This window comes from Podarcis muralis, chromosome 15, assembly GCF_964188315.1.
Source record: "Podarcis muralis chromosome 15, rPodMur119.hap1.1, whole genome shotgun sequence".
NCBI classification, from domain to species: domain Eukaryota; kingdom Metazoa; phylum Chordata; class Lepidosauria; order Squamata; family Lacertidae; genus Podarcis; species Podarcis muralis.
Genome location: NC_135669.1, coordinates 18,445,609 through 18,471,038, shown reverse-complemented (window position 1 = coordinate 18,471,038; position 25,430 = coordinate 18,445,609). Strand labels below are relative to the sequence as shown.

Sequence of the window (25,430 nt, the reverse complement as noted above, 5' to 3'; positions counted from 1 at the left end):
TGAAGGTGGGTTTTGTTGATGCCTGGGACATGACAGTTGCTTACGGTGTGAACATACTTCAACCATCAGATCACGTGGTTGGAAATCAGATTGATATGTTTTTTAACTTACATTAGTTAAAGCGCTAAGGGAAATCCATTGTGAAAATTTCAGTTACCCAAAGCAAAGGATTTTGGATTGGCAAAACTGTCAGTTACATATACGGAACTGCTGGATCCTTCCCAAGGGTCCACCTGGAATCCTTTTCCAGCAGTGCCTGTGCAGATCCTTCTGAGAAGCTTTTCCCTGTGCCACTAATATCTCATGGGGTGCCACTTCAGACTGCGGTGGGTTGGGGTGATTTGGAGGTGCAGGTAAGTTGTTACAGAGAGTGGAGCAGAAGACCTCACGTCCCAGCCGCCTCTTCTGCAGAGGGGTTTGCAGAAGTGTTTTGGTAAGGGGAGAGGAGAAAACATAATTCAAACAATGCCCTCATGTCAACGCCATGACTATATATTCAAATGCATGTTAATAAAAATATACCATACTTTTCCTTGTATAAGATGAGGTTTGTTTTCTTATGAATTAATGTCACAAATAGGGTGTCTTCTTATACGCAGAAAGTGCAGAGGTGGGGCAGGGGACTGATTGCTGCCACAAGCAGGAGATTTTCTGTGGCGATTGGACGGGTGATTGGTGGCTGCGGCAAGGGCTGCATATATATATCAGAATGGTTTACAACAATTACCTATAAAACCATTTTAGCTAGCTAGCTAGCTAGCATCTATCTAAAATAAAACAGGAATCAGCTAACAATGGTGGAAAATGGTATTGCCTGCATAAGCCTGACAGAATAGAAATGTTTTCAGGCGTTTAAAAGTTGAAACAGAAGGTGCCTGTCATTGGCTTTGACTCCCCCTACTGGTGCCCTCCTGCCATGCACCCCACATGGATCATTGTTTATTAAGCCTTTTCTTTGATTACCAACACCCCCTATCCATGCCTTCCCTCTGTATCAGTGAGTTACTCTCCATGTCTGAGGCCCTAACACTCCTACCTCTTGCCACATGCACTTATAGACAGGTAGGGCTGGGAAAGAAACTTCCCCACCTGAAACACTTGTTGGGTTGTGGGCACTGCCGGTCAGTGATAGACCAATGGCCTGGCCATTTCTGTGACCTTTAAAACACTGTATGCAAGTCACACTCACAACTAAAACCAGAGACAGCTGTGTTAATTGTCCCCAGAGGAAGGCCCAGCATTACACTCTTAAACATGGCTAGCTTTTGTGCTGGGGAAAATGTCTGTCCTTGGTTCAAATATGTTTCGATGCCTTTTCCCAGAGCTGGGGGATAAGCCTATCTGAACCATATCCTAGCTGGGAAGATGGACTACCACCCACTTAGTCTTTTAGCTCTGTAAAGTGAAATATCTCTTGCTCTCCCTCTCCCTAGTGAGAGGTTTAAACCAGCCTGTCCATTACAGCACTCTCCTTTGTTCTTCCCTAATCCCATATTTGGGGGAACTTTGAGATTGCTAGCTTGCTTTTCTTAGTGAGCTTAGTGGCAAATGCTCAGAGGCTCTCCGCTTCTCTCCTCTGGTCCTCCCCTTCTCCCATGGCCCAACCTACCCAGGGCAAATTCCTCACTGCAAAGCAAGGGGAAGAGAAACAAATACCAGCCTGCCTATCCTGCTGATCTCACCTGTTGCAGCTGACATCAGGGAGGACAGCACGCAAGCAAGAAGGGAGGAGGTGAGAGACAGAGTGGAGGGCATGGAGGAGGCTGGAGGAGGAGGTTGGTGAGTAAGAGGTTAACTGGGCTCAGGGCAGGATCCGAGTCCAAAACCCTTCTCCATCCCTTGTGGGTCATGTAGGAAGAGAAACCTGCACACTTTCAGTAGGGCTTGGAAATGCAATTCATCTATTCTATTGCGGCCTTAATTCCAATGATCACCTTTAAGCTGACTTTCTTTGTGACACCCCCTTGCCCACCCAGCAGGGGGCTGGGGTAAAGAGAGGGGTAAAGACACTCTGAAGGAGCCCGGGTTACATCACAATGTCCTTTTTCCTTTCTTCTGACCTGGAACCTCTCCATAAAGTATAGGGAAGGAAAGCTTCATGTTTTCTTAAATTCATAGTACAGTATTCACCTGCCTGGGGGACACGGGTGGCGCTGTGGGTAAAACCTCAGCGTCTAGGACTTGCCGATCGCATGGTCGGCGGTTCGAATCCCCGCAGCGGGGTGCGCTCCCATCATTCGGTCCCAGCGCCTGCCAACCTAGCAGTTCGAAAGCACCCCCGGGTGCAAGTAGATAAATAGGGACCGCTTACCAGCGGGAAGGTAAACGGCGTTTCCGTGTGCGGCTCTGGCTCGCCAGATGCAGCTTGTCACGCTGGCCACGTGACCCGGAAGTGTCTGCGGACAGCGCTGGCTCCCGGCCTATAGAGTGAGATGAGCACACAACCCTAGAGTCTGTCAAGACTGGCCCATACGGGCAGGGGTACCTTTACCTTTATTCACCTGCCTGACCCTAATCCCCTGGATAAATCCAAAGGTCCACATCTGGCTGGCAGAGAGGGACTGGTTTCAATTTCTAAGCTAACATTATTGTGTGGGAACCAGCTTGCTTTCTTCTGGGTGGGAACATTTCACTTCAAAACTGACAGGGTCACCTAAGTTCAGTATTAGAGGATGGAGCAAGTGACAAATCACAATACAGAGTTTTTGAATGGGAGTGGCCACTGAAAGGTCACCCAAAAGAGGACCAAAGAGCAGACAGATTTGCATAACATGTACTTGCGTTGATTTATATGTATAGATGCAAACTGAGAAATAATAACTGTGAAACTGGGGGAAAGAGAAGAGAAACTACAATTATGTAAGATTTTTTTTTTCTTAGATGGATCGCCTTGCCCAATATTTTTTTGGAGGGAAGGCTAGGTCTGTCCCCTCTCATTCAACAGAATAGTGGACTGCATTGCACGGCTGTTGTAAGCCACTCTTGACCAGCCTCAACCCCACCCCTGCACACAACCTAAGAGAGAAGTTAATGAAAGGGGCATTTCAGCCACTCCACACCACACCACTGTGAAATATCACCATTAGTGTAGAAATAAAAGAGCCGACACGGGAGTTCATGATGCAAGTGAGCTGTGCGAAAAGCACAGATTGCTAGCTTAGCAGAGGCTCTTTTTATTAGCAAGATACGCAAAACTAGCAAGATACATTCAGGGCTTTGACCTTTACACTTCTCCCATCCCGAGCCCCCTGGGTGTTGCCTAGTTATCTATGCAACTGCTCCAAGGCGTCATGTTCCCATTACAGGGGGAAATGAGCAATACCTTTGCAAAGGAGGTAAAGGTCAGGGCACTGAACACTACTGAGGAGACAAAAGGTCAAGGAGTGGGCATGGCGGCTAGACAGCTGTGGCTTGCCTTATGCTGCGGGGGTGGGTGTGCCCTCACCCTGCGACACCATCCCTACAATTAGGGTGGCATAACAACCCTAATAGAATTTTGCCAGTGATAGCATTCAAGCGACTTGACCATGAATCGGAATGAGCTTGAACAAGTTTAGTTTACGTAAAGGGACCCCTGACCATTAGATCCAGTTGTGGACGACTCTGGGGTTGCAGCGCTCATCTCACTTTATTGGCCAAGGGAGCCGGCGTACAGCTTCCGGGTCATGTGGCCAGCATGTCTAAGCTGCTTCTGGCGAACCAGAGCAGTGCACGGAAATGCCGTTTACCTTCCCGCTGGAGCGGTCCCTATTTATCTACTTGCACTTTGACGTTCTTTCGAACTGCTTAGGTTGGCAGGAGCAGGGACCGAGCAATGGGAGCTCACTCCGTTGCAGGGATTAGAACCGCCGACCTTCTGATTGGCAAGCCCTAGGCTCTGTTTTTTAACCCACAGCGCCATCCGCGTCCCTAGATTACATAAGCAACCCTAATATTATGAGAGGATGAGCAGGATTCTTAATAAAGCACCCCCTGAAGTTTGAGAAGGCGAAGGCTTGGGATGTCAGTGTCTTCATCATTTTACAATATTAGACTTCATATTCTTTCCTTATGACGCTGCCCAGCATTAAGATGTCTGCTGGCTCCCTTAAAAATTTCCTTAAATGTACTTTTCATAGCTGCCCTTTCCCCTCCCTCTTGATCACATTTCAAGGCACCGAACAGTTAAGCGAGTTCAACTTTGATTTTCAGACAGATTAATAGAGAAAGTATAATATAAAAGTAGTTTCCAGCAATTGAAAGACTTCCCAAACTGGTTTTGCAGGGAGGGATAAGCCCTTACCTCTCAGGCATTTTTATGAATGTGATTTACAAGTGAAAAGACAATGGGAAAGTTTCCCCCACCCTCCTACTGCAGAGAAATATTTGAGGTCCTTCTGGGAGAGCTCCACAACAAGATCTAGATCTTCCTTAGAAGTCTGGTTTGATTTTTGTGGCATTAAAAGCCTCTCTTCTTCATCCACTGCTAGGTTGAAATCTTTAGATTAGCTCAGAGCTTTCCAAATTTTTCAGGTTGGTGACACACTTTTTGGACATGCATCATTTCGCGACACAATCATTCAGTTTTACTAGCAAACCAGAGGTTAAACTAACCCTTTTCAGCCCCAGGAGGATAGTGGGGACCATTTGTGTGACACACACCTACACACTGCGGCCGACACACTAATGTGTCACAACACACAGTTTGGAAAGCTCTGGATTAGCTGTTCACCCTGTGAAGAAAGTTGTTAGTACTTTTTCTTTGCGCTGCTAAAGCTCTAGGAGAATCTCCTTTCTCGTTCAAAATTTGAAATAGCATGATGAGGGCTAACCAGTGTTGCAAAATGATATAATTTGGTGGTGTGAGCAGATGGCCTGAACTACCATCTTGTGCAGTTATGTCATCGCTCGCCCCACAACTTGCCCTGTTCATGTTGTATATGGTAGGCTTGAAATCAAAGGTGGTGACTCATGAGGACTTTCTCAGAGGAGACCAGAATGTATTTGACACATACCTGGAGACCGACAGCTTTCTTGGCCCTGGTGCTGGGAGGAATCATCATCCTCAGCTACACCTTCCACAGAACTGACACTAAGGTAGGAATCCTCACACTTTCCCCCTCCATTAAAGCTCATGTCTCTCCGGTGAAATCAATAATTCTGAAGTTGTGTGTGTAAATACATTGTGAACATTCATCTTGTGGAACTGAAGAGTGGAGACTGCGAAGGTAGTGTGCAAACTCTCACCGTTATTTCTTGTTGCAATTTTCAAGAATTTCATTTGTGGAGTGCTGAAGAAGCAGTCAGAAGCAAACGGAATGGCTATGGATATTGGTAAGAGCTTTTGCTTTCAAACATCCATAAAACATTTATTTATTTTATTCATAAGAGTATTCCTAATTGACCAACTCATTAAAAAAAACTGATGTGCAATAAAATCACTAAAATATCATTAAATTATAAAATCATAAAATATAGAAGAAACGGATGAGGTCAAATCGAATTAATTCTACAAAAATGCTTAGCAAAGCAGAAATGTTTCCAGCAGATGGTAAAATTGTGGGTGTTTCTCTAATGTCAATGCAAAGGGGGTGTCCAAAATATTAGGCAATTATGCTAAAAGTCTTAGTTTGTGTGGAAAGTGAATATCAAGCAATATACCGGTGGGGGGGAGCGCACTTCTGTTGATGTAATAAAGAAAAAACAATTCGAATGTCACCTCCCCCCAAAATGATAAATGAATCCCATGTTTTCAGACATTTCTAGCATTGAAATCGCAGGCAGCAGGAGCAAAATTTGGCCAATGAAAGATGGAACCCCGAGACATACTAGAATGGAATGGGCAAAAAAGGACAGAGAAAGTAAAGCTGTCCTTAGAAAACTAGACGACCTGATGCCCAGCATCACTTTCATGGATATCAATACCACCACAAGTGCTAAGAACAGCAAGGCCACCATCTTAAACTACAAAGGCTCTTATTGTGTTGGTGAGCATTTGATGGTTCGACTGGATTTATACAACTACTTGGGCAAGAGGAAGGAATACGGAGGAGACTTCTTACGAGCGAGGATCTCCTCTTCAAGTCTCAGGGCTGGAGCTTCTGGGCACATCACAGACTATAGGAATGGGACGTACCTGGTCAATTTCACTTTATTTTGGGAGGGTGATGTCAGAGTGTCCGTCTTGCTCATCCACCCCAGCGAAGGAGTTTCTGCACTGTGGGCTGCAAGGAAAAAAGGCTACGACAAAATAGTTTTCACGGGCAAATTTTTAACTGGGACATCAAGTGTCCACACTGAATGTGGTTTTAACAAGACCACAGACACAGAACTGTGTGAGTATCTAGATGTACGAGACCGAGAGGCCTTCTATTGTGAGAAACCAAATAATGTACCTTGCGATGCTTTTGTTAGCCTGAAGTCCAACAACAAGCTCATCTCCTACCTCACTGCCTTGGAACACAGCCTTTTTAGCAGGTATTGTTCTTCGCTTCAGGCTGCAAAACACCCGGGGTCCCACCAGCCAATTGTTACCATTGTTTTCTGACCCGGCGGGGGGGGATATTACACAGTCTACATGAGTACCATGTATTTAAAGCACACGGCTTCCCAAAAATAATCCTGGGAACTGTAGCTTGTTAAGGGTGCTGGGGATTGTAGCTCTAGAAAATTACACTTCCTAGAATTCTTTGGAGGAAGTTATGTGCTCCAGATATGATAGTCATCTTTAAATATCTCAAGGGCTGTCATATGGAAGATGGAGCAAGCTTGTTTTCTCCTGCTCTGTAGGGTAGGACTATTAACATTATTAATTTTGGTTCCTCCAAATCAAGAGCACTCTGAGCCATTTCAATGTAATATGGGGATGTGGTTGTGGCTCCATGGTAGAGCATCTGTTTTGCAAGCTGAATGTTTTAAATTTGGTATCCAGCATTTCCCTATAGGGGAGCTGCTGCCTGTCGGTGTAGACACTATTGAACTTGATGGAGCAATGCTTTGACAGGTAGCTTCCTTGATTTCACACACATCCTCCACAGCTGGAACACTCTGGGGTCTGTCTTAAAGAAACTCCAATATAACTTTCCATTTGCACCTAATGAGAACACCACAATACAAAAATCATCTTGCTGGAACACAACAAGAACCATCTAGCCAAGGCTTCCATTTCAGAAAGAGGCCACTGAGGTGTGAAAAAGGGGTGGGATAAAGCCCACAGCACTCTTGGTAATGGACTTATATTCCAACATGATTTTTAATGGCCATTTTTTCTCTCATAAAGGTCCAACACTGGAGATGAGATCCCTCAGACATTTGGGGACATTCGTGTCGTTGCCTGTGAAAGTGAGCTGGACATTCTGATTATTGTCACAACTTTTGTGTGGTCCATCCAGGGGCATGCCTAGGGGTTGGTGAGGCTGGCCCCTGCCAAGGGGGGGTGGGGGTGGGATGACACAAAAACCATGCCTGTCCATTTTGAAGTGGCTAGTAGCCTAGCCCGCCTGTCCACACACTCCCTGGGCTTCTCCTCCACTGCTCTGGACAGGCGGGCCACAAGGGACAGGCGGTGCAGATACAGCTCTTTGCCAAGGGTGCAAGAAAGCCTAGGTTCACCATCCCCAAGCATATTTTTTCTGGGCTCAACCCAACCTAGTGACTCTGGCCCCCAACCTCCTCCTGCACCCCAACCTCTTGTGTGCTTTAGGAGATTCCCAAGAAAGACTCTTTTCATTCAGCCAGAGCTTTTGGATCTTGGCGTCTTCTCCTCTATTTTAAGCTAAGACTTTTGGGCTGCTCTCCTGCCTTCCACAGTTTTTAATTTTATCCTTTATTGCTGCTCTTGTCCTCAGACCCTCCGAAACCTCTTGGCGTAGAAGCAGGAGGCCAAATAATTACGACAAATAACTCCATTGCTATTCTGGTTCTTCCCCATCCTTGAAAATGACGCCATCTTCAGGGCTTGCACACAGTTTGCCAGGTGCAGAATTGAGGGGCTGCAATAAAGGGTTTTCCCTGCTGGCTACTGTCCTTCTTCCTATAGCTTTGGGATCCCCAATGATTGCCCAGGAGGCTGTGGGACCAGTCACACTTTCAACCCTGTTTTTTTCCCCTTACAGTGCTGTTGTCACAGAGGTCACTGGCACCTGCTTGTCTCTCATTTCCTTTTGATAGGCATGGCGATGACCACTGCGAGCGAGAAGTGCAAGGTTGGCATGAGGTCCCCATCTCCCAGGGGCTTCGTCTGGCAGAACCAGTGGCATCCTGTGTTCTGCAGCATGTCAGCTTTCCATACCTTGGATAGGATTAACGCTTGCTTGAAACAAAAGATCATTTACCTCCTGGGAGACTCAACTGTGCGGCAATGGATGGAGTATCTCACAAAGAGAGTCAATAGTACGTTCTCCCACCTAGATATAATCTCAACGTAGCAAAGCTTCCAGTAACACACAGTGCCTGCTTCTGATAACTCACAGTCCTTTCTACCCGCAAAAGAGCCATCTCCTAATTTAAGTCTAGGGCTGTAAGAACCATATTGTTGTTGTTTTTCTTGGCTACGACATTTATTATATAAAAGACTGAGTGGCAAGGTATAAGATGGAAAGGAAAGAGTGTCCCAAACAGGTCCCCAGCAGTCACACCCCAGAACTTTACCTCCTTTGTCACCTGTACACTCCCCACCCCCTGCCCGACACACGCAACATCTGTTCTGTGCTTGGAGAACACCACCCAGCTAAGGCTCAGAGTTTCCTCCTCAGCCTACTCAACTATAGGGCTTATTTCCAGTCATTCACTGCTGCCTTGGCTCTTGATCCTTACCTAGTTATGACAATACATGGGCCACTCTGATCCCTGATTGATCCTTTTCTAGTCTTTGCCTATGCATAGCAGCAGTGGGGGGCTGCCGGGGCAATTGGCCTGGGTGCGTGGGGGGGGGGGGCGATGCTCATGCCGCCCTCTCCAAGCCAGGCCCAAAGCAGCTCAAGTGTCACTTCAGCAGTGAGGGCTGGGCTGGCACACGGCAGGCTCCGTTCACCCTCCAAGCCCACATCCCTCTCCACGCAACGGGCACCAGGACAGCATGCTCTGCTGCTGGCATGCACGACCCACAACCACCAGCATGGCACCTTGGGGTGGCAGTGTAACAACCAGCACCCCCTACAGTGCCTACAAAAGGTGTCTGTAAAGATCTCTCTCCCCCCCCCCCCCATAAATCCACATATACAGTGGTACCTTGGTTTACAACCATAATCAGTTCCAGAGGCCCGGTTGTAAACCAAAACAGGTTGCAACCCAAGGCGCGCTTTCGCCAATGGGGCCTCAAAAAATAAACAATAAAAAAATTGGTTGTAATCTGAAAAAAAGGGACACGCACTTCCTGGTTTGACTTGGTTCTAATCCAAAAGAGTTGCAAACAAAGGTAGAACTGTATGTGAGAGACAATTTGCTCTTTCTGCTCAGTTCTTGTTTGGAGAAAGGACATCTAGAAGATGTTTGTCCTCTGCTCTGTGGGAGTTCTTTGCAGTGTGGGCCCAGCCTGTCAAATAGGACAGAGATAAAGTCTTTGCCCTGAAACAATACAATACAGTACAAATATTTATTACAGTCATAGACCAGCATAAAAGGATGGGATACAGTCATTTAAAATCTGAAAAGCATTTTGGAAAACTAAAGGGTATTAAAACAGAAGGTGAAAATAAAAGTCTATGAGAATTTAAAAGGAGCTAAAAGAATATAAAAGAAGGGATAGGAGCATTGGGCGGGTGTGGAAAAGCATAACAGATTGATATATAAAAGACTTTACCAATTTACAGAGCACTCTGATATGTTCATTAAATCTGCTTTGTGGCACAGGTCATCCTCCAACAAATTTTGAGCACTGCTGTGCAGAATCTAGCAACATTATATGATGGAGCAGGATTGGTATCTAAGAACAGCAGGGAGGTATAGAATTGCTCTGTGAGACCTGGGTACTTATGAAATAGTGGGGAAATCAGGCTGATATAAATGTCTCTTTAGTTGTCCTGAAACAAAATAGCACCATCAGATCCAAGAGAGTACACCAGCCATGCAGAGTTTTCCCCACAAGAAGTAGTCCCCTAATTTTTCTAAGGGCAGTGACCAAAAAACTTGTACTGATTTTTTTTCTCTATTCCCACATTAGCACTGAAATATCTCAAGCGCTATGCAATCGGGAAACCCGACCGACTGGTCGCAGTGGACATTGTTAGAAACATTCAAATCAATTGGAAAAAACATGCTCACCCCTTTGTAGGCTCTTCTGAGTACACAGTGAAAGACCACAGCTATGTCGCTTGGGACATCGACCTTGTGGCAGGTGACAGAGACACAGCAGTTGTCATCTCTCTGGGCCAACACTTCCGCCCCTTCCCCATCGAGCTCTTCATTCGAAGGATGATTAACATACGGGCAGCCATCCAGCGTCTTCTCCTGAGGAGCCCAGACACAAAAGTCATCATCAAAGCAGAGAACACCCGGGAGATGTCAATAGACCAGGAGCGATTTGGGGACTTCCATGGTTATGCCCAATACCTTGCGCTAAAGGACATTTTTCGAGATCTGAAGGTGGGCTTCATTGATGCCTGGGACATGACAGTTGCCTATGGCACAAACCTGGTTCACCCACCAGATCACGTGGTCGGAAGTCAGATTGATATGTTTTTGTCTTACATATGTTAAGGCAGTAAGATAAACCCAGAGTGAAAGCTTTAATTATGCAAAGGAAAGGGTTTTGAATGGGGCAAGACAGTCAGCTAAACACGTGGAACATTTTTATCAGTTGTGTTTAGACACTTAAGGGTGTAATAAAGCACCAAAACAAATAACAGATGAAGCAGAAAATTTTGGATCGGAAAAAGTAGCAATTAAGGATATGGAACATACTTGGTGGCTGCGGCAAGGGCTATGTATATATATCAGAGTGGTTTACAACAATTACCTATAAAACCATTCTAGCTAGCTAGCTAGCATCTATGTATCTAAAATAACACAGGAATCAGCTAACAATGTTGGGAAATGGTATTGCCCGCATAAGCCTGACAGAATAGAAATGTTTTCATACGTTTAAAAGTTGAAACAGAAGGCTCCTGTCATTGACTTTGACTCACCCTACTGGTGCCCTCCTGCCATACACCCCAGATAGATCCATTGTTTATTAAGCCTTTTCTTTGATTACCAGCACCCCTCTATCCATGCCTACCATCTGTATCAGTGAGTTACTCTCCATGTCTGAGGCCCTAACTCTCCTACCTCTTGCCACATGCATTTACAGACAGGTAGGGCTGGGAAAGAAACCTCCTCGCCTGAAGCGACAGTGATGGACCAATAGCCTGACCCTGTACAAGGGAGATTTCTGTGGCCTTAAAAACACTGTATGCAAGTCACGCTCACATCTAAAACCAGAGGCAGGTGTGTTCATTGTGCCCAGAGGCAGGCCCAGCATCACACTCTTAAAGATGGCTAACTTTTGTGCTGGAAAAAATGTCTATCCTTGGTTCAAATATGTTTAGATGCCTTTTGCCAGAGCTGGGGGATAAGCCTATCTGTAAAGTGAAATCTCTCTTGCTCTCGCTCTCCCAAGTGAGAGGTTTAAGCCTGCCTGTCTATTTCAGCACTCTCCTTTGTTCTGCCTTAATTACATGTTTGGGGAAACCTTGAGATTGCTAGCTTGCTTTTCTTAGTGAGCTTAGTGGCACACTCTCAGAAGATCTCAATTTCTCTCCTCTGGCCCTCCCCTTCTCCCATGGCCCAACCTACCCAGGGCAATTTCCTCTCGACATAGCAAGGGGAAGAGAATCAAATACTGTACTAGCCTGCCTATCCTGCTGATCTCACCTGTTGCAGCTGACATCAGGGAGGACAGCACGCAAGCAAGAAGGGAGGAGGTGAGAGACAGAGTGGAGGGCATGGAGGAGGCTGGAGGAGGAGGTTGATGAGTAAAAGGTTAACTGGGCTCAGGGCAGGATCCGAGTCCAAAACCCTTCTCCATCCCTTGTGGGTCATGTATGAATAGAGACCAGCACACTTTCAGTAGGGCTTGGAAATGCAATTCCTCTATTCTATTGCGGCCTTAATTCCAATGATCATCTTTAAGCTGACTTTCTTTGTGACACCCCCTTGCCCACCCAGCAGGGGGCTGGGGTAAAGAGAGGGGTAAAGACACTCTGAAGGAGCCCAGGATACATCACAACATCTTTTTCCCTTTCTTCTTACCTACGCAACTTGCTGCACCGCATCATGTTCCCATTACAGGGGGAAATGAATGAGCTTGAACAAGTTTAGATTGCATAAGCAACCCTAATATCATGAGAGGATGAGCAGGATTCTTAATAAAGCACCCTCTGAAGTTTGAGAAGGTGAAGGCTTGGGATGTCAGTGTCTTCGTCATTTTACAACATTAGACTTCATATTCTTTCCTGTATGACACCGCCCAGCATTAAGATGTTTGCTGGCTCCCTTAAAAATTTCCTTAAATGTGCTTGTCATAGCTGCCCTCTTTGTTTTCCTCTTGAAGGCACTGAACAGTTAAGTGAGTTCAACTTTGATTTTCAGACATATTAATAGAGAAGGTAAAATATAAGAGCAGTTTCCAGTAATTGAAAAAGGCAAAAAAGGAATGTATTCAAGCATTGCCATATATGTTTTTCCTTGTTCTTCCTTGTCTTTCACTGCCATGGACCCTTTGAAGATTATCTTCCTCTTCTCCCAACTGTCTTATTGTTCAATGTTATGGCAGCAAACAACTTCTTTGATCTCTGTTATTAATAGCAGTTAAGGGAGTGCCATGCTGCAATGCTATTAATTTAAAGGGCAACTCCCCTCTAGGTTTGTTGCTCTAGGTTCTCTAATTTTTCAAAGTTCCTGCCTTGTTCACAGCATTTCACTGCTGAGATCCTGAAAGATCCAGATTTCTACTCCTCCCCAGGTTCAATTAGGTGCATTTTGAGTCATTCTCATAATGCTATGTTTCGTTTGAAAATGATGAGATTTAATTACTATGTCTCTGGGACATTATTTTGAGGTGGGCTTGGGGCCAACTCCCCATGGGACTCTGAGTCCCTTAAGCCCATGATTGGTCAGAGAAGAATGGATGGAGGCAGGATCCAGGGGAAAGCAAGGCATTTCTTTTATTTTTCTGTTGCAACAGAGTTCCTTCCCCTCCTTGCAAGGAGGTAGTACAGTGGTATCTTGGTTCTCAAACTTAATCCATTCTGGAAGTCTGTTCCAAAACCAAAGCATTCCAAAGCCAAGGCACGCTTTCCCATAGAAAGTAATGCAAAATGGATTAATCCGTTCCAGACTTTTAAAAACAACCCCTAAAACAGCAATTTAACATGAACTGTATGATCTAATGAGACCATTGATCCATAAAATGAAAGCAATAATCAATGTACAGCACTATAAAATAAATAAAACAGTATTGTAGATGATAAAAATAAAAATTAATTTTTTTTGCTTACCTGCACTGACAATAGTTATTGTTTGGATGGGGGGGCTTAATAATTATTTCACTGTTAATATACTTCTTAATTGTATTTCATTATTAATATACTTCTTCCTAATTGTATTTCAGTTCAGCAATTACAGTACTTTGATAAAATACATATTTTGTTATGTGCAAATGGCTTTAGATACCTATTAGCATTAGCTTCAGATACCATATAGCATATATTCAACACAAGATACAGTGACAATTTGTTGTTGACAAAGGAAAGCTGGGCATATAAAGGGCCCCGTTACCTTCAGTAGCTTAGGGCCTCATCAAACCTAAATCTGGCCCTGGACACATATGGTGGCCAGCACAGGAAGCAGGGGTCGAAAAGCCCCTGTACAGAGAGCAGAACACCTTTGTGTCCTGCCCACCATGCCCAAGGGTAGACCTGGGTCATTTTTGTAGAGGAAAAGGGAGAGCAGCACAAAACATTAGACAGAAAGTAAGAGGCAGTGCTCACATCAAGCTAAAAACTAGGACATTGATCCAAAGAATTATGCCTAATAGATATTTAGCTCAGCTACACTGGCAAAAAAAATAAAATGTTTTCAGTTGTTTTGCATATGCAGCCGCTGAAGAGAATATAATTCAACCGCTACCTTCTAAAATCCATGACATTCTAGTTTTATGCAAGCACATAGTGTTATTTAAAAGCATACGGTTTGCATAAAAAGAGCCCTGGTGAGACTTCAATTTAAATATGTACATTTCACTCCATTTCTGCGAATGTTCAGGTTAAAATAAAGCAGTGAGTGTGCTAACTCCATTCCTGTTATTTTAGAGTCAACTCTTAGCATTATTTTCCCTAGAAAAATATGGAGATCATATGTACTGCAGTTATTGAAAAGCGGGGAACCATCTGTTCATGAACTTCTACTTCATCGGATGCCTGGTATGCTATCCGCTGCAGGCAGGGCATAGAGAGAGAAATAAATGAAAGCAGTGAAGTCAGAGGGCAACCAAGTGCAAGGAAACTCATCAATTAGAAGGCATAAAATGATGACTCAGTAGATTAGCTTTATTTCTTTACTAAAGCCCATTGTTCTTTGCTGCCTAATAATTTTGTTTCTCTCTCTACGCCCTGCCTGTAGAGGATAGCATACCAGGCATCCGATGAAGTAGAAGTTCATGAAAGCTTGTGGTGAAATACATCTGTTTAGCCTTTAGAGTGCCACAAGACCCTGTATTGCTTTTCTTGCCATAATCTGACAACAGTGTCTCTTCCCTGCAAGGAACTGAACAGCAACTCTTTACACAAGCTGCCAGAAGCAAGATGCTCCAAAGCTCACATCTTCACCCTGCCCCAACCTTAAATCAGAGGAATCATTACTGCTATTTATTATTAATAATATTTCAATATTATTAGCTACACGGGTGGCGCTGTGGGTTAAACCACAGAGCCTAGGACTTGCCGATCAGAAGGTCGGTGGTTCGAATCCCCACGATGGGGTGAGCTCCCGTCGCTTGGTCCCTGCTCCTGCCAACCTAGCAGTTCGAAAGCATTTCAAAGTGCAAGTCGATAAATAGGTACCGCTCTGGCAGGAAGGTAAACGGTGTTTCCGTACGCTGCTCTGGTTCACCAGAAACGGCTTAGTCATGCTGGCCACATGACCCGGAAGCTGTACGCCGGCTCCCTCAGCCAATAAAGCGAGATGAGCGCTTGCCTAAACTCAATTTTCTCCTCATAGGCAAAGACCACAAGACGACCTGGATGGTCACCAGTTTCTGTGTGCAGATTTGCAGGCGCAGACCACCCCCTGAAACAAATTAGTTCGCTAGGAAAACAGGCGAAGTCAGCCTCCAGGGTGTCAGGGCCAATTTGTATGGTAGCCCAAATTTTTTAGGTCTTTATGTGTATATGCGCTTATCTTAGATTTTAATTTTTAAGCTGTTGTTGTACACCGTTTTACATGTACCTTTTATTCTTGTGAAAGCTGTCCCAGTTGTGCTTTTGTAGCAACTGGTTAGGCCAGTCAAATGACCACGTAGCAATCAGAGAAATAAAGCAATAAAGTTTTAATTGCTTGCCGGCAGCAAGCAATGGCACGGAGGAATAAGTTCCAAAGTTCGGCCCCTCCCAACAGGGGAGGCTTCCCTTTATACATTCTTGAATCAGGTCTTTATTCAATCAAAAGTTACAGCATTGCACATACTCAGATAGATACACTAGATTCGGCCTAGAGACAAGAACTGCTTTGCTGGGAGATTGTGTTCTAGATAGAACCTTAGGTTCTGCCTAGAGCTAAGGCATGAGGAGTTGGACATTACCCTTCCATGTCCTTATTTGGTAATCCTTATCAGCCTATCTCTGTGTGTCTCTGAGTAGTGGGTATCTGAGTGTATTTACTGGATATGGGGGTGTGGCCTAGATCAACAAAATGGCTTCCTTGCTTAACATTTTAACTCTCAAAATGGCTTCCCTAAGCACATTGCTACACTACAATAAATTATGATGATGATAATGCTCAGGAAGGATTGTGGCTGTGAGAGAGCATCCTGCTGACTCTCCTCCCTTGCAGAGAGGGCAAGCAAAAGGAGAGGCTGCAACCTCTGAGTCCCAACTCCATGTGACGCACCAGCTCTGAAGGGCAGGCAGAGGGCAGAACCGCCCCCGGGGTTGGAGAAAGGGCGAGCAGAGCACAAGGAATCTTGAATATATATATATATATATATATATATATATATATATATATATATGCCTTGTGCTTCCTCATCCAATCTTGCCCCTTTCTAAAATATATTCATTGGTGTGTGCTTTTCTTTTTGTACATCTGCCAAAGAATAAAATAAAATATAATTTGGATTAAGAGGTTTTCTCAGGACTGGTGAGGGTGTGCGGTATCCCATCGGTCAAGTGGTGGTGGCACTCACCTTCTTCTGATAGGAAATGGGGGTACAAAAAATTGGGGGGGGGGGTAGGAGGGTCAGATGGGGCGAGTGAGAAATGTTCCTGTTTTCATCTGAGGAGTGTTGTGTCATGAGACAAAGGTTCTTGAGAGCAGAAGCAGGCAAGGCCTAGGCAGTGTGGCCTACGAGGCCTACACAAATCTTTCAAAGCTAACTGTTAGCAGTAAAATGCTGTGTCACTGTGACTCATGCCTCATCTTGGGCTCCCTATACAGTGGACGCTGGGGTTGCAAACGTGATCTGTGTGAGATGCACGTTCGCAACCCGCAGTGTTCACAACCCGCAGTGGCGCTTCTGCGCATGCGCAATGCGCGATTTAGTGCTTCTGTGCATACGCGACTGCCGAAACCCGGAAGTAACCCGTTCCGGTACTTCCTGGTTTCGGTGGGTCCGTAACCCGAAAAAATGCAACCTGAAGCGTCTGTAACCCGAGGTATGACTGTAAATGTAACCAGCCATCTCTGTGGGCCTCAGTGTCGTCTGTGTGTGTGTCAGCCAGTATGTTGTGTTGTTGCAGGCAGAGTGGCTCCAGGACTCCAGTTAATCAGTAACCAAGATCTGTGCCTCTGTGAAGACTAAGATAGCTGCTATGAGCACTCTGTGTATGCTCTTTGACTTCGCTGTTTATGAACAAGTTTATTTTCTTCAGTAAACCTTTACTCTGTTCATGAAGTAGACTCTGCTTGATTAATTTACTGCTACATGATATGTTGGAGGGTATGGGGCGATCCCATGTTCATTAAAGGGGGCAACAACCTCAGCAACTTTTAAAAACAGGTTTCCTCTCATAGACAGCTATAAAGCTGTTACCTGGACATCTTTCTCCTCACACATTTACAAAGCACTATTTCTGTTTACTCTTCTTCTGATGCCTCTTTGGGAGAAAGGTTCTGCAGAGGGTAGTAATGTGTCCTCACCAGGGGGAACTCAAGCATGTAAAAATGAAATTGGTTTTTACCATGAATTTCTATTCACTGCTTGAGTTCCCCTTCAGTCTTAAAGCAACATTCAGATATGCTACACTGATAAGAGTTGAAATCAAGAGTAACTCTCTCCTCTCACACAGCTGATCAGAATGCTTTTAGTGCAGATCCTGAGGCCGCCAACTTTATTGGCCCTTGTCCTGGGAACAGTCCTTGTCCTCAGCTACACCTTCCACAGAACGGAGACCAAGGTAGGAATCATTCCTCACCCAGTTCTTTCTATGAAAATAAAATGTTGGCAAAGCGAAAGAGTGGAATATAAAGTGCCTTAAAGAGGTTTTTTTCCTTTTTAAAAAGAGGGTCACTCCCTGATGTTACATCCAATATGTGTTTAGTGCCCGGTGACCCTTAAACATAAAGTGAGCATCTCAACTGGAACTTACCGTATTTTTCACTCTATAAGATGCACCAGACCACAAGACGCACCTAGTTTTTGGAGGAGGAAAACAAGAAAAAAAATATTCTGAATCTCAGAAGCCAGAACAGCAAGAGGGATCGCTGTGCAGTGAAAGCAGCAATCCCTCTTGCTGTTCTGGCTTCTGGGATAGCTGCGCAGCCTGGATTCACTCCATAAGACACACACACATTTCCCCTTACTTTTTAGGAGGGGAAAAGTGAGTCTTATAGAGCAAAAAATACGGTAAATAAATAAATAGAGAGAGAGAGGAGTTTTGACCACAATATTAATTTAGAGTTCCTAGAGGTATGACCATATTAATCTGGAGCTGCAAAAAACAAAGCAAATCAGCACCTTAAGAATCTAGCAAATGCATTGCGGCATAGACTTCTGTGGATCTAAGCCCATTTCATCAGATGCATGAAGTGAAATCTTTGTAGGTAGGATTATACACACACACACACACTGTTGAATGGCAATGTGATGCAAAAACTACAGTCATTATAATAAGAGATTAAATGTATGCTACAAATGTAGCAATTTTACCAGGGCTTTTTTTTCAGCCGGAACATGCCAGAACGGTGTACCGGGACCTCTCAGTTGGGCCAAAGAAGTGGAAGGAGAGACCTGACCAGCCTCAGCAAAGCCCCGCTGTGCCTCTGATTCATGAGGAGACCCTCCCAGGAGGCCAAAGGGGATATCCACTACGAGCTCTGGAAAGGGTCTCCTTGCAAGTTGGAGGCGCAGCAAGGCTTAGTTGAGGCTCTTCAGCCTCCTGGCTAATAGTAGACACGTGTGAAAGCTCTGCCTCAGCCGAGCAAGCCCCCCACGCCATTCTGGCTCACATGAGCCAGAGATGCAAGGTAGGGACTCATTCAGCTGCTCAGATAAGGTGCAGAAGGCTCCCCTGACCTCAGCTGAGCAGCCTCAACTAGCTTCTTCCCCGGAGCTTGAAGTGAGTTTTCTGAGGGAAGTGTGTTCCAGCACCCTATGTCTGGGAAAAATGCACTGAATGTTACAATTGCCTTGTTTGTTTGTTTTCTAATATTTATATTTTATTAAGGTGATTTCAGTTAAAAGAAATAAAGTGGGGGAAAGAAGGAAAAGTGAGAGGGAGAAAAACAACAAGGATACATATAAATGGGAAAATATACCAAAAAAGAAGAAGAAACAGTATACAATATTCCCATATATTCATGTAGAAATTGCTATAGTGTTATTGTCCCAGTGCTTATGAAAATGTTAATAGCCTACTACATTTTGTATAAACTCATTCCAAGTGTTCTTGTATTTATCCACACAGTGTCTGCACCTGTAAGCCGTCCGTTCATAAATTCCCTTGTTAAATCAGACCAACTGCCATCTAATCCAATATTTAGCTTTCAGTTGAGGCCAGTCTCAGAGAGCTCTGGGATGCATGGAACTGTGTGTGTTTGTGTGTGAAAGTGACCCCCTTCCCCAGTCCTTTTGTCCTTGCCACCTGATATTTAGGGGTATACTGCTTTTGTATATGGAGTATCACAGATCATTATTTACACCAGAATTGCATGAAGCTGACAGCTCCTCTTAAAAAACAAAGTTGGCATTTTTCCCCATCACCATATTAAACATCTCTTGTTACATTGTGCCAGTTCACCTCTTTGAAACAACCCATCCTATGCTTTCACGGTTTAGCCAAATCCAGCCTGAAGATGTATACTGTATATGTATTTATTCAGCAAGTTATAAGAGTAAAGTGGGAATCTATCATTCAGTGCCTGTTTCCGCAAATATATTGCCATTGAATTGTGAGGGTATTGGCTTGGTTCTGCCTCCAGAAATCAGTGGCCTGAGAATAAACTCCCCCCACCCCTCTGTTTGGTGATTCAGGATGAGAAATTATTTTGGGGAGCTAGGGAAGAACCCACATTTTTGTTTCATCATTTCCAATTTGCTGCAAATGAACCCATTGGAGCTAAGGCAGTGTCTCTGTGCTCACCCTTGAAATTATTTATTTTTAATTCCACACTCAAGTTTACCATCTTTGGAGGCTTTGGGAAGCAATTTAAAGAAAATGAAGTTTCTGCAGGTATTGGTAAGCATTTTCTTGTTAATGTTCGTAACCACACCAAGCATTATATCAACACAACGCATTGTGAATTTTCAATAAAGAAAATATGTGGTGCAGCTTATTCCCTACCTCTGTTTCCCAGATTCTTGTAAATTAGAACATTTTTAAGATGATGGAGGGATTGCAACTTGGTGGTAGAACAGTAAGACCTAGGACACAAGTAGGCAAACCAAGGCCCGGGGGCCGGATGCGGCCCAATTGTCTTCTGAATCTGTCCCACAGACTGTTAAGTTGTGGGTGAACATATCAGACGACACAGCGATTATTCAAACAGCTCTTGTTTATTCACAGGCCAGAACAGAACTGAACTGAAGGCTTCAGTCAGCCTGCTTATATAGAGCTCCAGTACAATGTAACTGTAACAATTTTCTAAAACTATCCAGTCACTGAACGTCACTTTCAATCCCTTATTTGCATAACTATCTACAGTATCCCCCTGCTGGCCCAGGGTGAGAACTTCAGTACATAACACAGACGGTCCCGGAATCAGTGTGTTTTTACATGAGTAGAATGTGTCCTTTTATTTAAAATGCATCTCTGGGTTATTTGTGGGGCATAGGAATTTGTTCATTCCCCCCCCCCAAAAAAATATAGTCCAGCCCCCCACAAGGTCTGCGGGACAGTGGACCAGCCCCCTGCTGAAAAAGTTTGTTGACCCTTGACTTAGAATGACTGCCCAACATTTCCCATTAAAAGGACAACATAGCAGCTAATTTGAAAAACCATCTGCTTGAGGCCCTGCAGAATCTGCACCAATATACAGACAGTCCATAATACTGGGCTACATGCACTAAGTGTCTAATATAAGGTGGCTTCCTTTTTAATACTATTAAATGCTTCAATCACAGACAGCAGGAGTGAACTTTGGGCAATGAAAGATGGAACCCCGAGACATGCTAGAATGGAATGGGCAGAAAAGGACAAAGAAATTAAAGCTGTCCTTAGAAAACTAGACGACCTGATGCCCAGCATCACTTTCATGGATATCAATACCACCACAAGTGCTAAGAACAGCAAGGCCACCATCTTAAACTACAAAGGCTCTTATTGTGTTGGTGAGCATTTGATGGTTCGACTGGATTTATACAACTACTTGGGCAAGAGGAAGGAATATGGAGGAGACTTCTTACGAGCGAGGATCTTCTCTTCAAGTCTCAGGGCTGGAGCTTCTGGGCACATCACAGACTATAGGAATGGGACGTACCTGGTAAATTTCACTTTATTTTGGGAGGGCGATGTCAGAGTGTCCATCTTGCTCATCCACCCCAGCGAAGGAGTTTCTGCACTGTGGGCTGCGAGGAAGAAAGGCTACGACAAAATAGTTTTCACGGGCAGATTTTTAAATGGGACATCAAGCGTCCACACTGAATGTGGTTTTAACAAGACCACAAATGCAGAACTGTGCGAGTATCTAGATGAGCAAGACCAGGAGGCTTTCTACTGTGTGAAACCAAAATATGTGCCATGTGAAGCTTTCGTCCAGCTTTCGTCCAACAACAGACCCATCTCATACTTAACAGCCATAGAAAAGAGACTTTTAAACAGGTACATTCTTTGCTGTTCAAATGCTTTATCTTAGGGAAGTACTGAAAACTCCTATGGAATCCTCTAAAAGGTTCTTTGAAAACAAAATCTGTGTGATGATATCTTATCATCTCTGCTGGCCATGCTGGGGAAAAAATCTCCCTTGTTCCATCCATTTGCAGAACCAGGGAAGGTTTCTTCACAGACAATTAAGTGCACACCCTCCAATATTTCTCCAATGAAAATAGGGACATCCTATTCAATAATAATAATAATAATAATAATAATAATAATAATAATAATAATTTTATTATTTATACCCTGCCCATCTGACTGGGTTGCGCCAATCACGCTGGGTGGCTTCCAACACATATAAAAATATAATAAAACATTAAACACTAAAAAATATAATAAAACATTGGCTCAGGGGTTGCACAATCCCATGCCCTCCAACATTTCTCCCACGAAAATAGGGATGTCCTAAGGAAAAGTGGGACATTCTGGGATCAAATCAGAAACCTGGACAGCTTCTGTAAATCCAGTACTGTCCCTGGAAAAAAGGGATACTTAGAGGATCTGAAAGTGGCTTTTGAAAACAGGGAGAAGTTGTGCTTCCATCTCTTTTCCAAAGTTTGGTTATCAAAACAGTTACAAACAGGTGTTCCCACTCCCCTTCCAATGGAAGCTTGGCTCAAGTGTTGAGTTTCCAGCAGTAGCCATTAAGGTGTGTAAAAACCTAATTTGTCCTCGTCTGCTTTTCTCTAATGAGTATTTTCTCTTTCTTGAACGTCCAGTGTTGGAATTCAGATACCTCAGAATTTCGGGGACATTCGTGTCGTGCCCTGCAAAAGTAAGCTAGACTATCTGGTTCTGGTCACAACTTGAATGCAACAAATGACGAAATTGAGGGAGGGCCTGTATTTTTAATTGGTATTATAAGACTGAGGTGCAATGTGGCAAGAACAGGACTATTTGAAAAAAGATGATGGGAGGAAGAGTTTGAAAGGGGCAAGAGAGAGAGGTCATGGGAAGAATAATGGAAGGGAGAAAATTCAGTTATTGCTTAGGATGACTTGATTTCCTACAAAGATGAGAATCTGAATAGCCAATCACTTCCTGGAGAGGTCTTGTGTGGTCAGAGGCAGTATCAGCGACTACTTCCTTCTTCATCCTCTCATTTGTTATATTTCTTCAGCGAGTAAGGTGACGAGAGAGAAGTGCAGGATTGGGATGGCTTCTCCTGTCCCCAGCGGCTACGTTTTGCACAACACCTGGCACCCAGAATTTTGCTCCATCCATGATTTCAGCACTTTGGATAAGATCCGTGCCAGTCTGAAGAGCAAAATGATTTATCTCATGGGGGATTCAACATCATTTCAATGGATTTCTTACCTTACCAAGAGAGTAACAAGTACGTCCTGGCTGGGTTTTGGATTTTCTCACTCTTCTGAGATCCAAAATGTTGTTTTCCTTCCTTCCTTCCTTCCTTCCTTCCTTCCTTCCTTCCTTCCTCCCTTCCCAGTTTAGAAATTTTGGACTACACCCTCCTTTGAACAGCAGATCCCCAAACCTGTTATTGCAATGGGCAGTTTCTTAAGTTTCCAAAGCAGATTTCTTTGCAGAATGTGGGAGGTGGGACTGTAGTTTAAGGCAGTGGTTTTCAGCCTCAGGCCCTCAGATGTTGTCGAACTACAACTCCCATCATGCCCAGCCAACTTAGCCAATGACCCAAATTGAAGAACACTGGCTTCAAGGAATGCAGCCCTCTGTAGGTACATAAAGACAGCTGTGTAATTCTGCAGCGTTAGGGTCTTCAGTAGAGAGGGGTTTCCCTGCCTTCTTACATTAGATACAATACTTGACATTTCCAGTTAAAGTATCTGGAACCATCTGCTTGCTAAGCAAGTGCTCTACCACTAAGTTATGGACTCTTGGACCTGACTAGCTAATATTGTGCATGAGCTCAAGTGCTCTGAATAATTTTTGGGGAGGGAATGTTGTTGGACCCTTGGAAGATCAAGACATGTAGGGCAGAAAAGTTATCCCTTCTGAAACAACAATGGGATAATAGCTCCACCCAAGGCATGATGGAGAACAGCAACAACCAGGAAAAGATAGACATAACATTTTACAAGGACAGGAAGAAACACCATGGACAGAATAATTGCTACACACAGGAAGAAAAAGGATATAGTTTGAATAATTCACCTGTTGATTTATAAATCATTTAATGGAAAACATTAATATTGCAGTTGTTGTATAAGGGATTGTTATTTTGACTGGAGTGTAATTGAAATTAATAAGATTTTGGAACGCAGAAATAAAGTAAATCATCAAACCATCAATTCTAGCACACAGGGGGACACCTAAATTATATAATTTGGCATCTGAATGGTTGGTATTAGTAATTGTATTATAATATGGCATTGTTATAATGAGGCTATAATTGGAATATTGTAATTGAAAACTAATAAAAAATATTATATAAAAAAAGAAAAGCTGTCCCTTGGAACCATCACAACTTCCTTGCTATTAGTTTTCAAAACATTCCTATTAAAGTATTTCATTTCCTCTTTCCAACCTCTTCTTTGTTAGCGCTGAAGTACTTTGATCACCAAAGCGTTCCAGTCTTCAAGACACGTGTGGCTTTGGACCTGGAGAGGAACACATTCATCCAGTGGAAAAAACACGGGTACCCCCTTGTGACAAAGTCCTTCTATTCAGTGAAAGATCTGAATTATATTGCTCGGGAAATCGACCAAGTAGCAGGGGACAGCGACACAGCCATCGTCATCGCTATAGGCCAGCACTTCAGACCATTCCCCATGGATCTCTTTGTGCGAAGGGTTGTAAACATTCGCCGCGCCATTGAGCGCCTTCTCCTGAGAAGCCCTGACACAAAAGTCATTGTCAAAGCAGAGAATATCCGAGAAATGAATGCAGACACAGAGCGATTTGGCAACTTCCATGGCTATGCCCAATACCTTGCCATGAAATACATTTTTCGAGGTCTCAGGGTTGGCATAATTGATGCCTGGGACATGACTATCGCCTATAATTCAAACACAGTTCACCCACCAGAACAAGTGGTTTGGAGCCAAATCATGATGTTTCTGACATACCTCTGTTAAGAATGACCTTGCCCCTTATGATCAACGGAGAGAACCGTCTTGCCTGTTCCATTTGTGGCTGCTAGGCTGGTGACTGGAGCAGCCCGATGGGACCATGTGTCTCCAATCTTGAAGGCACTGCAGTGGTTGCTGGTCCAATTTAAGTACTAGCATGCAAACCTGCAAACAGCTTGGGATCCAAGTACTGAAAAGCGCCTCCCTCAATATCAACCATCTTGGGCCCTACGATTGGCAGGAAGTCCACCACCGAATGCTGCCTAGTTGGCACTGATCCGTGCCAGGGGTGTTCTTGTTGGCAGTTTGCCATTTGTGGAATGCCCTCCCTGGTGAGATGTGTCTGCCTCCCTCACTAACATTCAGGAAAAACTTTAAAACATTCCTCTTCACCCCGGCTAAAAGATGCTGTTCCTAGAAACCTTAAATTATTAGCTGTGGAATCACTCTCAAATAGCGAATAATCAGATTGGGGGCAGCTGCTTCTGTGCAAGTAACCAGCAGGAAGCCTCTTGGCTAAATCTCAGTGAGAAACATGATCTATCACGTGAAGTCTCTTGAGCTTGTGTGTAACATCCTGGTATGCATTTGCTAATAGCCTAATCTTCCAATCCCAGTGTGGCTTCCGCTGAGCCAGGTTACAACAACTGTTGCTCGGGCTGCACTAGATGAGCAGCAGTTCAGCTCTTTATTCATAGGCAAAAGTACTGCACTTGGCTGAGTGGAAACCAGAAGAGGGAGCTAAAGGCACTGAGAACAAACACTAAAATAGAACTCTGTATTGATTTCTAGTTGTGCAGCGGGGCTTGCCACCATTCTGTTTACCAAAATGTGCCTTTGTGCTTGTGCGGAATGCTTTTCGTTTGCAAAAGGAATGCTTCATCATACCTCTGGAGGG

At 44.1% G+C, this 25,430-nt stretch overlaps 2 protein-coding genes and 1 long non-coding RNA gene across 8 annotated transcripts; 2 read left to right on the top strand and 1 right to left on the bottom strand.

Annotated features, from left to right (window-relative positions):
* Positions 1-4: 4 nt before the first annotated feature.
* LOC144325697 (uncharacterized) lies at positions 5-10,372 on the bottom strand. The gene is made up of 3 exons (XR_013390918.1): positions 10,240-10,372; positions 6,116-6,203; positions 5-405 (listed from the first exon to the last, which is right to left on the bottom strand). It is a non-coding gene; the product is annotated as an uncharacterized LOC144325697 (long non-coding RNA).
* On the top strand, positions 1,654-25,429 carry LOC114585683 (NXPE family member 2-like). 6 transcript variants are annotated; one of them, XM_077919763.1, is made up of 7 exons: positions 1,654-1,779; positions 17,460-17,567; positions 19,787-19,847; positions 20,732-21,428; positions 22,202-22,257; positions 22,603-22,818; positions 24,003-25,429. In XM_077919763.1, exons 2-7 carry the CDS (start codon positions 17,469-17,471, stop codon positions 24,536-24,538), a joined length of 1,665 nt encoding a protein of 554 aa, XP_077775889.1. In that variant the 5' UTR covers positions 1,654-1,779; positions 17,460-17,468; the 3' UTR covers positions 24,539-25,429. The 6 variants fall into 6 exon arrangements, with proteins under 6 accessions (XP_077775889.1, XP_077775887.1, XP_077775886.1 ...); XM_077919761.1 differs by lacking the exon at positions 1,654-1,779 and adding an exon at positions 10,913-11,926; XM_077919760.1 differs by lacking the exon at positions 1,654-1,779 and adding an exon at positions 10,914-11,879.
* On the top strand, positions 1,663-10,820 carry LOC114585684 (NXPE family member 4-like). Its single transcript, XM_077919757.1, has 7 exons — positions 1,663-1,732; positions 4,927-5,076; positions 5,253-5,313; positions 5,736-6,456; positions 7,259-7,320; positions 8,149-8,370; positions 10,139-10,820. The coding sequence occupies exons 2-7, from the start codon at positions 4,951-4,953 to the stop codon at positions 10,672-10,674; spliced, it is 1,728 nt and encodes a 575-aa protein (XP_077775883.1). The 5' UTR covers positions 1,663-1,732; positions 4,927-4,950; the 3' UTR covers positions 10,675-10,820.
* Position 25,430: the final 1 nt, after the last annotated feature.

What these genes read in the sequence shown, in the direction of transcription:
- LOC114585684 (XM_077919757.1), top strand. Translation starts at nt 4,951, where the DNA reads ATGAGGACTTTCTCAGAGGAGACCAGAATGTATTTGACACATACCTGG. An exon ending in TCCACAGAACTGACACTAAG is followed by an intron (nt 5,077 to 5,252) that starts GTAGGAATCCTC and finishes GCAATTTTCAAG; the next exon opens with AATTTCATTTGTGGAGTGCT. An exon ending in TCTCACAAAGAGAGTCAATA is followed by an intron (nt 8,371 to 10,138) that starts GTACGTTCTCCC and finishes TTCCCACATTAG; the next exon opens with CACTGAAATATCTCAAGCGC.
- LOC114585683 (XM_077919763.1), top strand. Translation starts at nt 17,469, where the DNA reads ATGCTTTTAGTGCAGATCCTGAGGCCGCCAACTTTATTGGCCCTTGTC. An exon ending in TGAAGTTTCTGCAGGTATTG is followed by an intron (nt 19,848 to 20,731) that starts GTAAGCATTTTC and finishes CTTCAATCACAG; the next exon opens with ACAGCAGGAGTGAACTTTGG. An exon ending in GAAAAGAGACTTTTAAACAG is followed by an intron (nt 21,429 to 22,201) that starts GTACATTCTTTG and finishes TTGAACGTCCAG; the next exon opens with TGTTGGAATTCAGATACCTC.